Genomic DNA, 12,690 nt, shown 5'->3' on the forward strand with positions numbered 1-12,690 from the left:
CCCCCCCGTGTCTCTCTCGTTCTCTCAGTCCGCGCCTCTCTCGTATACCAGTAGACCTCGCGATTTACGATCTTCGACCACGATTCGCGCCACGGGCGGAGAAAAGAGCGAGAATGCGAGCGAGAGAGAGAGAAGGAAGAGGAATGCGGTGTCCGTGCGTCCGTCGTCTGCGGACGCCTAGGAAGGGGTACGCCCCTGCGTCGCGCAGTTTCCGTCTGATTTTCACGCTTCTCGTCCCTCGGCATTTGCCGAAGCGGCGAATGTTTTCCGAATGGTTCGTATCGCGAACTCACTCGGTGGTCTATAAATAGGTGAATCCGTTGGTTTGATGACGTTTTCTAGGGCGAGCCCCTACCCCCCTGCCCCCCGCGCGTGTACGCGCCGTGCGTGAGCGAGAGACCCCCTTCGCCCCCTTTTCCTTCCGCCCCTTGCCCTGCCAGCTCGTTGCCGCCACCTCACTTTTCCCATACGTGATCATCTTCCTCCTCACCGGGCCGCCCGCCTCCTTTTCTCGTTTTACATGTTGCATTTTTACGCAACGCGACGTGCTCGTCCGAAGAATTTTTCGCGTCGTTCGATTCCGACTACTTCCCTCCTCCTTTTCTCCTCTATTCAGCGACACTTCTGCTTCTTCTGCTCCACCCCACCCGCCGATATCTCCTTTCCTTATCTCTTTTCTGGTTTTCTCGGTCGCTGAAATAGTGTCTGTGTGTGCGATCCAGTGGCCCTTCTTCCTCTTTTTGTCGGTTCGTCGGTCGCGGTACGTTTCGGGTGTTTACGTTTCCGCGAAAGACAGAATCTGACACTGTTCGCTCTGTCGCTGCCTTCCTTTTCGGCCATTCTCGATTTTCCTCAGTCTACTTCCTTTGCCGGTATATTTCCTTAATGTTTAACGAAAAAGATAACACACCTTAAACCATGCTACTTCCGTTGGACGATGCTTGAATTTTTGCGAATTTTACCGTATCGTTAATACTACAAATAATATACCACAATTGACTGTACATTCATAAATGACTCGTGAAAACTGAGCTGTTATCGAGCGAGCCTTGTATTTAATGAGAACATCGTTACAGAAATAGATGATAAGCTAAGCCGACTAAGACCGCATTAGTCTTTCTCTCTCTCTCTCTCTCTCTTTCTCGGCTGAAGGCGTCAACCTTCATTATTTCGACCTAATTGTCCAACTTTATGCCGCACACATAATGCATATGACGCGTATCTCGCATTGCACGGAGTTGCAACTGATCGCGACGCGCGCAGCTTTCGAGTATCCGCCATGAATGACGAGCACTTGTGAATAAGAATGCTGATGATACTACTATACTATCCGGTGCTTTTGTGCCGAAACCGTTCAATCTCCGTCATAAGTGTTCCGGTAGTTATTATCATTTTCTGACATTTTAAAAGCGCCAACTACTCGTCAATTGCCTGTGTATTGCCGATATATACTGAGAGAGAAATTAGTTATTTTCGGTTCTTCAACTCTTCTTTTACGATATTAACCACAGAAATAGTGTTGTATGGTAGCAATATGTGTATAAAATTATCATTGATATTGTGATATCAGTGTCTACGCAGCACTTTTTTCTTCCAGTGCGCTACATTCAAGTAATGTTTACTTAATCCGAGTGAAACAATTACTCCGATATTTCTTAGCATCTATTTACTTGAATGTAGCACTTTTTTCTCTTTCATTGTACAAATACCAAAAATTTCTTTTCTCAGTGCACTGTATATGAATGTAATCAGAACATCGAGGAAGGATCATAGACAGCGATTACTTGCTTGATGAATAATTTATTTATTCTTCACCGAATGTGTAATCGAGTAAAATTTGACTCAAAAAACGAGCCGAACTCTTCGATTGGGCTTAATAAATCGTACATATAATAGTAACACTCTCTTCTAAAGAAGAGGTATCAATCAATGCAGATAATTACAAGAAGATATTCGACTTTTTTTTTTTTTTTGACGCGTTTTTCGTGTATCGTTGACTCTTAACATCGATATCACATGTCGCTCCGGCACTGAGTGAGTCGCTTAGCGACCGCGTATCCGCCCTTTCCTGCTCGATCATGTGAAATATTTGCGATCGCAATTACGACGGAACTGGTCTTATCTACGTACCACGACGGCGTCGATGACTCCGACGACGCCAGTGGGCTCTCGTAATTCGCTTATTGCAATTGCATCCCACACCCACTCGCGTGCATCCGATGCACCGCGTGCGTTTTGCTGTCTCGACCGAGTCGCGTCTCGCGACGACGAGAGTCATCCCTATTGTCTCCTATTTTCCACGAGACGTCGTCGCCTTTCCCGGAACGATTGGACGGGCTGTTCGACGAATCAGGGAAATTACGCAAATTGCGAGTTTAGTTTACTTCACTTCGATTATGATGATGTCTTAAGTTTAATTTGCTGTTTTTAGTAAAAAATAAGCTGCTTTGAATACTCGTATACATTTAAAACGTAAATAGTGGAACCTATAAGAGACTATGCACGGGTATTACAGTACAGTAAATCGAGAATTTTTACTGTCTAAAAATTTAGAGAATATATATTTTCAATGTTCAAAATTAAACGTAAGTTATTACTCGTGTAATTTTAATAATTGAAGTATTGAAAGAGCATTTTTGCAGCTTCAGAGTAACATTGAAATTAAATTTATAGAATTAAAATGTTCAAGAGAAAGGTTTTGCAAGTGTACTATCTTGGAAATAGATTTGTATTAATCTGTAAGCGGCTTAAGTAGACTCAAACTACCCTTATGAGAGTCGAAGTAACATTAAAGTTTCGACTCAGGTAACGAAATGTCGGAGGATCGGTCGGAATCGCTGAATCATCCCGTGTAAATCCGTCCTTTTTTGCCTCGAATAATCGGTTTAACTGTTGTCATCGTGTCAAGTGATCAGCTGTGCCAGTCATCGATTTCAGCAGTCGATCATTACTGGCGTCTTCGACACTCGCTCGCCGATCGCAGCGGGACAGTGCTCGTAACCCCGATTCGCGCGATATTACGTGGCCGTCGATCTTACAAAGTACACCGTACGTGTACGTGACAACTTTACACGTGACGGCATAGCGCGGCCATTTCACGCACGAGGAGGCGTTTACATAATAGATCAGTCAACGCGTAAACCCGACCCGGCGACGATCGACGCGCGGTATTGATCCTCCTCTCCCCCTTCTTTCCCTCGCACATTGACACATTTATGGGCAGATGGGTCCCACCTACGAAATGCCATTGACTCGTCGCAAGGCGCGCTCTCCGCCGAAACTGCAAGCGCCGTTCTGATCGATACTTGTCGCGCCCCTCCCGTGCACACGATAAATGTGCAATATTTCTCGAGGGGGAAATCCCACGAGCCTCGCTGATGACTCCCCTCCTATAATTGGCGGATGGTCGATTGTGGGAATGCTCCCTTTCGGAAACTGTGAGAAGCCAGAATCGGCCTGAACTCACGAAATGCATCGGGAAAATTTCTTTGAACATTCTTTGAATTTCTTTCGCTCGTCGCTGGGGAATCTTCACTTTGAAAAGTGATTTTCTCAAGAAGGATTCTTCGAGAAATTCTACAATTGATGTTATCTAATGCGTGAAATTATTAGAAATTGTATCGGTTAAAGGAACGTCATACCTCCAAATTTTGTTGGCAAAATGTCGACTTCTTTCCGCAATGTTTACATTGTATTGGCTTTACAGAATTATAATATGCTTTTACACAGTGAAAGAATGCGTGAAAATGAATCGGAGCATTGTTCAATATGATGAAAACGACTAGAGAGGGAAATTTCAAAATTGATATAACTTTAGTTTCAGTTAACGTAAATATTTATCTGATATGGAAGCCGTACAGTTTGCACATACTGAATATGTGAATGCTCCAATTGGGAAAATTGTAAAAAAAACCTTTTTAATTAAATTTAGAGGCCTAAAAAGATACGAAAAGTTTACAATAAAATTTCTGTATACCGGTTATAAATTTTCCTCTATGTAAGTAATAAGTATGATAAAACATAGTAATGTGCATTATCGCGATAATAACTTTACATAAATATTATTGTTACTACTTTTGTGGTTAAAACTAAAAAAAAAGGATAGCTGAGGCCGAAAATAACTATAATTTCTACTAGTGTACGTCATGAAAGTTTCACTAAATTCATCGGCGACTCTTGTATCCCTTTAACCATTCAATATATGTACGATACGGTGAACAATATGGAAACAATATACAGGTGTCGTTGGTTTACAGTTGCACAGTCACATTTCCAAAAAAAAAAGAAATTAGATCTAGTTGAGAGTGCGCTCTCGTTTCCTGCGTACATCTGGATCAATATTTCACGCGCTTATTGGTGCATACGATGCATATCGTTCATCGACGTGCCGAAGGGTCCTTTGACTTGCTCCCGGGGGGCGTAATGCGACTCTGAAGTTGCGCAACGTAATAATGCTCATTGACCAGTGAGATGAAATTACATATAAATAGCGGCTTCCTTATCCTTTCACGGGACGTAAGAATTTAACGCGACGGCAATGCATCCGTAATTTTAATCCTGCGCCGAAGCTCGCACAGATTACTAGATATTCCATATCAGATAAATATTTACGTTAATTGACAGCTAAAAACGTCAGTTTCGAAACATCCCTCTCCAGTCGTTTTCATCACATATTGAATAACTTTCCAATTCACTTTCGCGCATTCTTTCACTGTGTGAAAACATGTTATAATTCTGTAAATACAAAGTAAACTTTGCAAAAAGAAGTCAACATTTTGCCAACAAAATTTTGAAGCACTCCTTTAACCAATACAATTTCTAATAATTTCATGCTTTAGAATATAGCAATTATAGAATTCTTCGAAGAATCTATTTTGAAAAAAATCACTTTCACTTATCTGATCGCAGAGATATTCAACAGCTAAAACGAAAAACTGATCGAAGTGGTCGTTCGCCGGATCGAAAAGTAACACAACAATATGATATTATTCTAACGGTGTGACGGTAATTTCTTTACGCTCGAAACTCGAGCTTAAAGCCCACGGAATTAGAACGCCGCGTGCGTACGTGTGGACAAAATTATGACACTCGTCTGACAGACATCTTTGCGGTTAACCGGATTGAAGCCTTATGCAACGATTCCGCTTATGAATCGTTCTCAAATACGAGTCCCAGCTCCAGTCGCATAATCAGATAAGCGTTGTTAACATTATTTCACATTCTTCTGTCGATATTTATACGATAGAAATTAGATTATCGCTCTCGAAAAAATTAAAATGACTTTTCGAAGTAAAACATTCTCGGTACTTCTAGTGTTATAAAGTTCCTGACCTTTCCATAATGTAATAACCCTTCTCTATACAAGTCCTTTTCTATTCTCCGGTCTCGCGATTACGGATCTCAGTTGCGAATAAACGTCGAGTATTTAACGAACAAAGGAGAGAAAGGCATAAAGATGGAGGGAAAAAACAATCGGCGAGGTGCGAAGTGAAGAAGCGTGAAGTCGCGCTCGGTGGGATTCAGGCCTACTCTCCGCAGGGTGGAGAGACGACCGTGAAAAAGCGAGCATTATCTGCGCCGACTGTACCGGTTGACAATCGGGACTCGACGCACGAATCTTCGCTGACGGTGACTGCTTGGCAGTCGACGATCGGCAGTCACGACGACCGTGTCTCGCACCGTAGTGCGTCGCGACGTTTTCAATTCTCCCACACCATCCGAGGTGTGACAACCGCCAACTCAGGTCAGCTCATCACGGCTAACTCGTCGATTGATCGAGGAAATCGAGGAAAAATTTCGTATCGCGTGAGATTCCGTGCGTATACGAAGTATATACCGGGTACACACGACCGCGGTCGTACACCATGTAAAAAAAAAATTAGCTACGCCATTCTCGACATATTCCACTCGCATACGCGCGCGCATACACTCTCTCTCTCTCTCTCTTTCTCGACAAACAACATAATCGCCTTTGGCGAAATAGATATCTCAGTAATTTACGATGGATGTTGTTAGACACGATTGGTTCACAGTAATATATATAGTGTGTCGTGAATGAAATCCGTTTAATCGAGAGGAAAAGAAGTCAATTCCGAGTTCAGGTCGTGCGTGTAGAGACTAAATCTGGATCTATCGATGAGTGTAATAAGTTTTTAGCTCTAAGCATAAAAAATTCTGACGAAACATCGAGCAAAAAAGCGTTTTCGGCATTATCAGACGTCGCGATTATTAAGCGATTCTTGGCGCGGAAAGCACATTTTGCATTAGATCAGAAATTGCATTAGATTTTATTGATTTGAGCAAAAGGCTTACTATACACGGAGCAAAAGGATTAATTGAACAAACATAATAATGAACCAAACACATTTTGATGGAAAGAAATCGAATTTTTGATTCTTATATCCAAATTTGATTGATAAAAATCACAGAAATTCGGTTTCGTTTTTAATCGAAACAAATTTGATTCGTTCATTGTCATCGTAATTCAACTAATCTCTAAGAAAATTGACCAATAATAGTCGATTATTCTTTGACCGTGGAGAACAATCGATTATGTTTGGTTGATTTTCTTACGGTTCTTTTTCTGCCATGCCCTGAATCTTAAATTACGTCTTCCGCGATATTTCGAGCGCGACCGTCTCGAGATCTCAATCTGCTACGATCACGGTGGATCAATCGGTTTGATCTCATTTTGAACGTCCCACGTTTTCACGACAGATCGGGCCTGATCGAGTCTACCACGCTACATCAAAAGTTCGATTCGGGTTTCGTCCGGTGCGAATCGCGCGAAGATCGTCGCGGTTTGTTCGCTATCTTATCGGCGTCTCGGCGAGGATAAAAAAAAAGGAAAGGTGTGAGTGTGCATGTCGGCTCTCGTGGCCCTGGAGTTACGCAACAGGCAGCGGGCGTAATGAAGTCGAAGACGAACGATAGTTTCGTAGCAAGTGAAAGCAACGGGGTCAAGAAGGACGGTGCTGACGAGGTCAAGCAGAAACAGCTGAAGAAAGGTGAGAACCGGATAGAGGGTCGCCATGAAGAGAGACACGGGGGCCTAATCGTTACCTCGAAGCCCGTCTGCTTCCGTTTGCGACTTTCCTCACGACAAATGCTCGCGTATCTTTCTTTTTTCTTCTCTTAACTCCACGTCGCTCATTATTCGTCTGCGAATGTTAATGCATGGGAAAAAAATAATTTAGAGGGACAGCAAATTTTATGCTCTATCGCAGCAAATGAATAAATATACAAGGTGTTTCTGAAATATCGTCCGATATTTTAGGAAATGATTCGCGAGGTTATTTTATGAAGAAACGAACATATGTTCGTAGGAACATTTTTTATGAAATTTTTTTACAAAATAACCTCAGAAATCACACAACTCCTAAAATATTGGGCAATGTTTAAAAAACACCATGTATATTTATTTATTTGCTACGGCAGCATAAAATTTGCTGTCCTAGATTATTTTTCTCCATATCACCAATGTGTAAGAAAATATGCTTGATATCACGAATTAATTTGACGGGACAAAGTGGATCAATACGCGGGCTTAGACGACACGCGATAACGCAAGAGAGATTTTCATTAATAAAATTGCTAGCATTTTACAAACTATTAAGCGAATGTTGGGTATTCTCGATTGATTTCCTAATGCGGCTCGTTGAAGTTCATCTCTCAAAGTTTCATTCCGAAACGAGAATCATTGCCCAGCCGTGAAATTCTTTCATTAATTCTTCCATAGCATAGCATCCTTCTCTAGAATGTCGTTATCTTTCAATTTGATAATCGCTCCCCCATCATCTCACCGTGCCTGTTTGCATAATGGTTGCTCAAACAGACATTACCGATAAAAAAAATTGGCACGATGAAAACGCGCTCAGCGAGATAACGTTGTGCAAACCATCAAGATCGTATCAATATTTTCATTGATCCTCGAAATTTTCATTGGCCCGGAATGACGGACGGGAGCTCGTCGAGTCTTCCGAAAACTATTCGCTGTTAATCGCACAAGATAATGGTGATTTTCGCAAACGGGATCTTCTCTACTCTGAATTTCCGATCCCCGGAATCGGCATCGTCCGTATCACATCCCGGAATAACGGCCCGCATCGGCCAAAATAAAAGATCGGACGTAATTAAAACTTCACGCGATAACGTTAATTCGGTCTTGATAGTTGCCGTAGTATTTTATGGTATCACATTCATCCGCGTGCGCTTATCACGTTCTGTTCACTTCACTGGTTTAATGTCGCATGTCAAGATGATGTCGCATCGTCGTCAAGGCGACACGACTCGACACTTAACCCGACAGTAGTCATCTTATTTTTTAGTACATAAACGATCATCTAGAATCGTTCAAACCCCAATTAAAAGCCGCTATTATTAACAAAATATAGCATATTATCCGTCTATGATTCATTATTATTTAGGGATATTATAAATATAGATTTACTCCCTACTTTCTTGAAAAAAAAAATGAAGAAAGACCAAAAAAATATTTAAGATACGATATAATGAGCACATCATATCGCGGGTTAAATTGCACGACGCGAAAATTCCACGTACGCATAATATCGCCGTGATATTCAGGGAAACGACTGGAATATTTGCATGTTGCCCTCAGCCACGAATAGATATCTCCGTCACGATTTTCGTTGCTCGTGACGCGGCGAATTCAAGGAACGTGACGCGGCGCGCACGCTGAAGGCGATTTTTTTTCCACGTTCCCTCGATACCCGCGAAGAAAATATGTACTGTGCCGAGTAACACAATAGCGTATAACGCGTGCTACGTGTATCGGCGCACCTTCAATCCTTTTCGCTTCTCTCAACAACGATGCCAATTGGAATCACGTCTGCGTGTTGTTCGCGCGAAATCGAACACCCAAAATGTCTTTCAAAACAGTGATAAGATTTTCGAACCGAAATGTCGATTTATTGTTTTGTAAACTGATATCCCTGGCGGATTTTTAAGCGATCGGAAGTAAAGATGAAATCAACCCGGGAATAATCACCTGGGATCGTTTCATATCCCAGCGATCAGAAAATAAAACGTCGCAGTGGGGATTTTTTTAATGATCGGGAAGCAGTCCCTATCTTTCATTTGGATATTTAGAAACCTATGCAACAAAAATTGACTGAACCTCTTCGTCTTGTCTTGTCAAAAATCGACTGTGAACGTCTTATTCATACTATAAATTTGTAAAAACTCATTAGGGTATAAAACGACTCCAGGTGATCGTTCACGTTACAAAATTAGTCAAGTACAGTAAGATTTCGTATTGGGGATGAATATAAGATAATAAATTTGAATGAGATAACGTGTACTTATACTTATTAAATTATAGTGTATAATATATCATTATAGTGTTTTGGAAAGTTCTCAAGGTAAATTACAAAAATATGTAATGAAAATTGGGGATTTCCATTTAAGAAATTGAAGATGACCTTCATGTGATTTCCAAACGACTAAGTTCAAACTAATGGCACCATTTTATGTCCCTCTCGAAGTCACAAAACTTTTGTATGAAATATTTTTCTCTAAAATACTTTGTTTCCGAAATATAAATTTGTAACACTTCAATTGACTCACTTTGTATACTGTAGAATTGATTGGGTTTTAATAGTTGTATGTGTTAATATTTTTTAATTTCTTAAATATATTTTGATCGCTAATATATAGTATAAATAGTCTATAAACGTGTTCTATTAATGTTTATACCTGTAGCAACAAAAATGGGTGAAATTGCTTGTACGTTTCGAAATGACGCTCCTTAAACATGGCTGAGCCAACGAACGAATAATATGTTGACTTGTGATGATTTGTTTTTCAGTATCACAGAATGTAATTTAAAAATTATTGCTATCTCGCTTCGTTAATGTCACCGAGTATTGTGAGAGTCGTATGTACATCACGCGAACGTAACATGAAAGAAAACATTTTATAACTCAGTTATACACCCGTTCGTGGGATACTAATTATCGGTCACATGCATTATTAAATGATTGACCATGCGATTGTCATACAATGGGCACGTGTCGGAATACGTGTTTCTCGTTGCAATTCTTTTCTGCAGGTTATTGCAACGTATTAATTAATAGTGACACGTCATGGTGCCTATAGGTTTGCGAAACTGTGTAGGAAACACTGTGAAGAATTACTAGAAGCAGGCTAATTTATAAATATTTTATGTTTTTTATGTATGAATAATACACTGAGTGAGTCTAATAAAATGTTTTACCTCGAAAACGCTTAGAGATAGGGGAAAGACACTGTCAAAATTGTAGAACAAGTGGGAGAACGTAATTTGATGTTAACAGTTTTTTTGGAAATAAAGATTTAAAAGAAACGTGAAGGTCAACTTTTTTTTTAATGGCATTGTATGGTTTTTTTTTTCTTAACATAAATCGATTTCTCTGATCATTCTATGTATAAAAGTATTCAGATAAGACTATTGAAAAATGGATACTTCCAGAGATGTTTTACGTTTTATCTTTGATCCTTTTTGATGTAATATATGAAATATTTCGTAAAGTAACCAATTTTCGGTCATCTCACCTCAATACTTTTCTATGTATACAATGGGTGTCTTCCCTCTATCTCTGGACGTTTTTGAAAAAAACTTCGTGAACTTTTTATTAGACTCATCCTGTATTTTCTGCGAAGTATTATGAATAAATATTACACCACTAAATGCGATATTCTACGCACAATATAAAGATGTCGCTTTATCTTATACAATTTTTATTCAATATCACGCTGACTCTCCGCACGCTCGGTGAAAGCTAAAATAACGTCACGGCTGATCGCTACCTCACGTAGTGATAAAAAATCAACCGCAAAAACCATAACTATTATCATCGTAACGGCAGCGTCCGCTAACGCGCGCAATAATCTCTCCTTCGACAATTTTTATTAAGTCATCGTCGTAGAAAGCGCAGCGCGCTTGTGCTAATCAAGATACGAAACACTATTTAAAATCTCATTGATCATCGTAGAGTATTTACACAGGTGATCACGATCGCCAAATCGTTAATTTCTAGCCACGATGAATTCATACGTTACGTCAATTTGTTATCGCGATATAATCGAGTTTGATGCTTTTATATTGATTAGAACGAGTTTATGCCCAGACAATAATCAAGCTTAACGTTCGCGACCGATTCTCACAAGAAGACATATGGTAGAGTGGCTCTCACCGATTTTGATGATAAACTTCGGACGTGTCGTAGAGCAGCTGAACGTAAGACGTGTATTTTTGTAAAAAAAATTTAATGGAAAGCGCATTTATTTAAAAAAATGCATATGCTTTCATACGTTTGGAGGTTGAAACGATATAGCGAATAGCAGCTTTCTTTCAGACTCCTTTCGAGTAATTTTGGCAAAATCAGCGCAAAACCCAGAGGGTGTAAAGAAGTAATCGTAGCCGGCGGAACATCGGTCGGAGTAGTTTTCTGCTTGGAGCAGCAGAAAGCCGACACTGCATGTCCTGCATATGTTCATTTTATGCCGACTATGCGCTCGTGCGAATCCCGACGGTATCTAAGCGGAGAACATGTATTCTTCCATTTCACCTTCCTATTGAACATTTGCGTAAACTGGGGTACAACGTCTGTGAAATTGGTCCCACTTTCTCAAAATTAAAAAAAAATGAATAGAGTTCTGGTTGCCCCTCAAAGAGTTCTAGAGTCCCTGTCGATGTTAAAAGGTGTTCCGTCGATTAAAGCGGTGCGAACCCGAAATGAAAGTATAGGGAGGCCAACTTCACGATTGTGTAACTTCGTGTTTTCACCGCTTTGAAATGGTTGTATTTATTTCATTTCATTTCTAACCTATTGTCTTTCTGTTCGAATAACTTTTGAAACTTATAATTTTATTAAATCAGTTGTTATTAAATTATAGCCGAAGAATCACTTAATGTCACGTATAAACTTGGTTTTACTCTGATTAATAATAAAAAGAATATAACCTAACAAATATTCTTTGTTACAATTGACACCACTCCCCTAACCTAACAAATATTCTTTGTTACAATTGACACCACTCCCCTATTAAATTTATCATTAGCGCCCTTTATAGGCTACTGAAAAGACACTGAGCCTTACAATCTTCTGAAAGCGCAGGCTAGACAAAATTCGACTATTCTTTTAAAATCGAATTACCTGGCTCGATATTCACCGATTGCTTCGTCCGGAAAACGTAATGTCTATTAAATTGATATAGATTTTAAGTAAATTGCCCCATTTAACGGTGAATACATAAAGCGGCGGACCGCACTCCATAACGCGTTCCTCAACGCCGCGATAATGCTCGATGAAGTAACACGAACGGTCGTAAGGTATTTCAGACGATTCAAAAATACCGTTCGAGGTAGCGGTGGTAGTTTCTTGAAAATGCATCTTCAGATAGGCTCAGATATTTGCCGCCTGACTCATCATCCTGGTCTCCTCCGCGTCGTCTAGTTGGCGTTCAGATTTTTCCCTCGGAAAGAACGTGAAAAAATGTATCTCCTTTTTCTTACAGAAGTACCTTTATACATAATATATACATTATACATAATAAAAAACGTGTAAAAATAAAAACGACATGTAAAAGTGAGTCAGTAATAAATATATATAATAACGTAATGAGATTGAAACAAACTTTGAGATTTGAAACATACTTTCCGAACGACCTAATACATTGTAGATAAGT

At 40.0% G+C, this 12,690-nt stretch overlaps 1 protein-coding gene across 13 annotated transcripts in view; it reads left to right on the plus strand.

The window, feature by feature from the left end:
• LOC106745683 (actin-binding LIM protein 2) overlaps positions 1–12,690 on the plus strand; it is a 40,382-nt gene that overhangs the window by 340 nt on the left and 27,352 nt on the right. For 6 of the 13 annotated variants that reach the window (XM_014621510.1, XM_014621509.1, XM_014621511.1 and 3 more), the window contains exons 1-2: positions 5,634–5,815; positions 6,718–7,007. The exons of 1 other annotated variant lie outside the window; for it this stretch is intronic. In XM_014621510.1, the coding sequence (XP_014476996.1) occupies positions 6,911–7,007 (97 nt within the window). In that variant the 5' untranslated portion in view covers positions 5,634–5,815; positions 6,718–6,910. Of the gene's footprint in view, positions 1–5,633; positions 5,816–6,717; positions 7,008–12,690 lie in introns of those variants that run through there. 6 more of the 13 variants (XM_014621505.1, XM_014621512.1, XM_014621517.1 and 3 more) reach the window with 3 other exon arrangements.

Source organism: Dinoponera quadriceps, unplaced genomic scaffold (assembly GCF_001313825.1).
Source record: "Dinoponera quadriceps isolate SergipeBrazil2010 unplaced genomic scaffold, ASM131382v1 scaffold1441, whole genome shotgun sequence".
Taxonomy (NCBI): domain Eukaryota; kingdom Metazoa; phylum Arthropoda; class Insecta; order Hymenoptera; family Formicidae; genus Dinoponera; species Dinoponera quadriceps.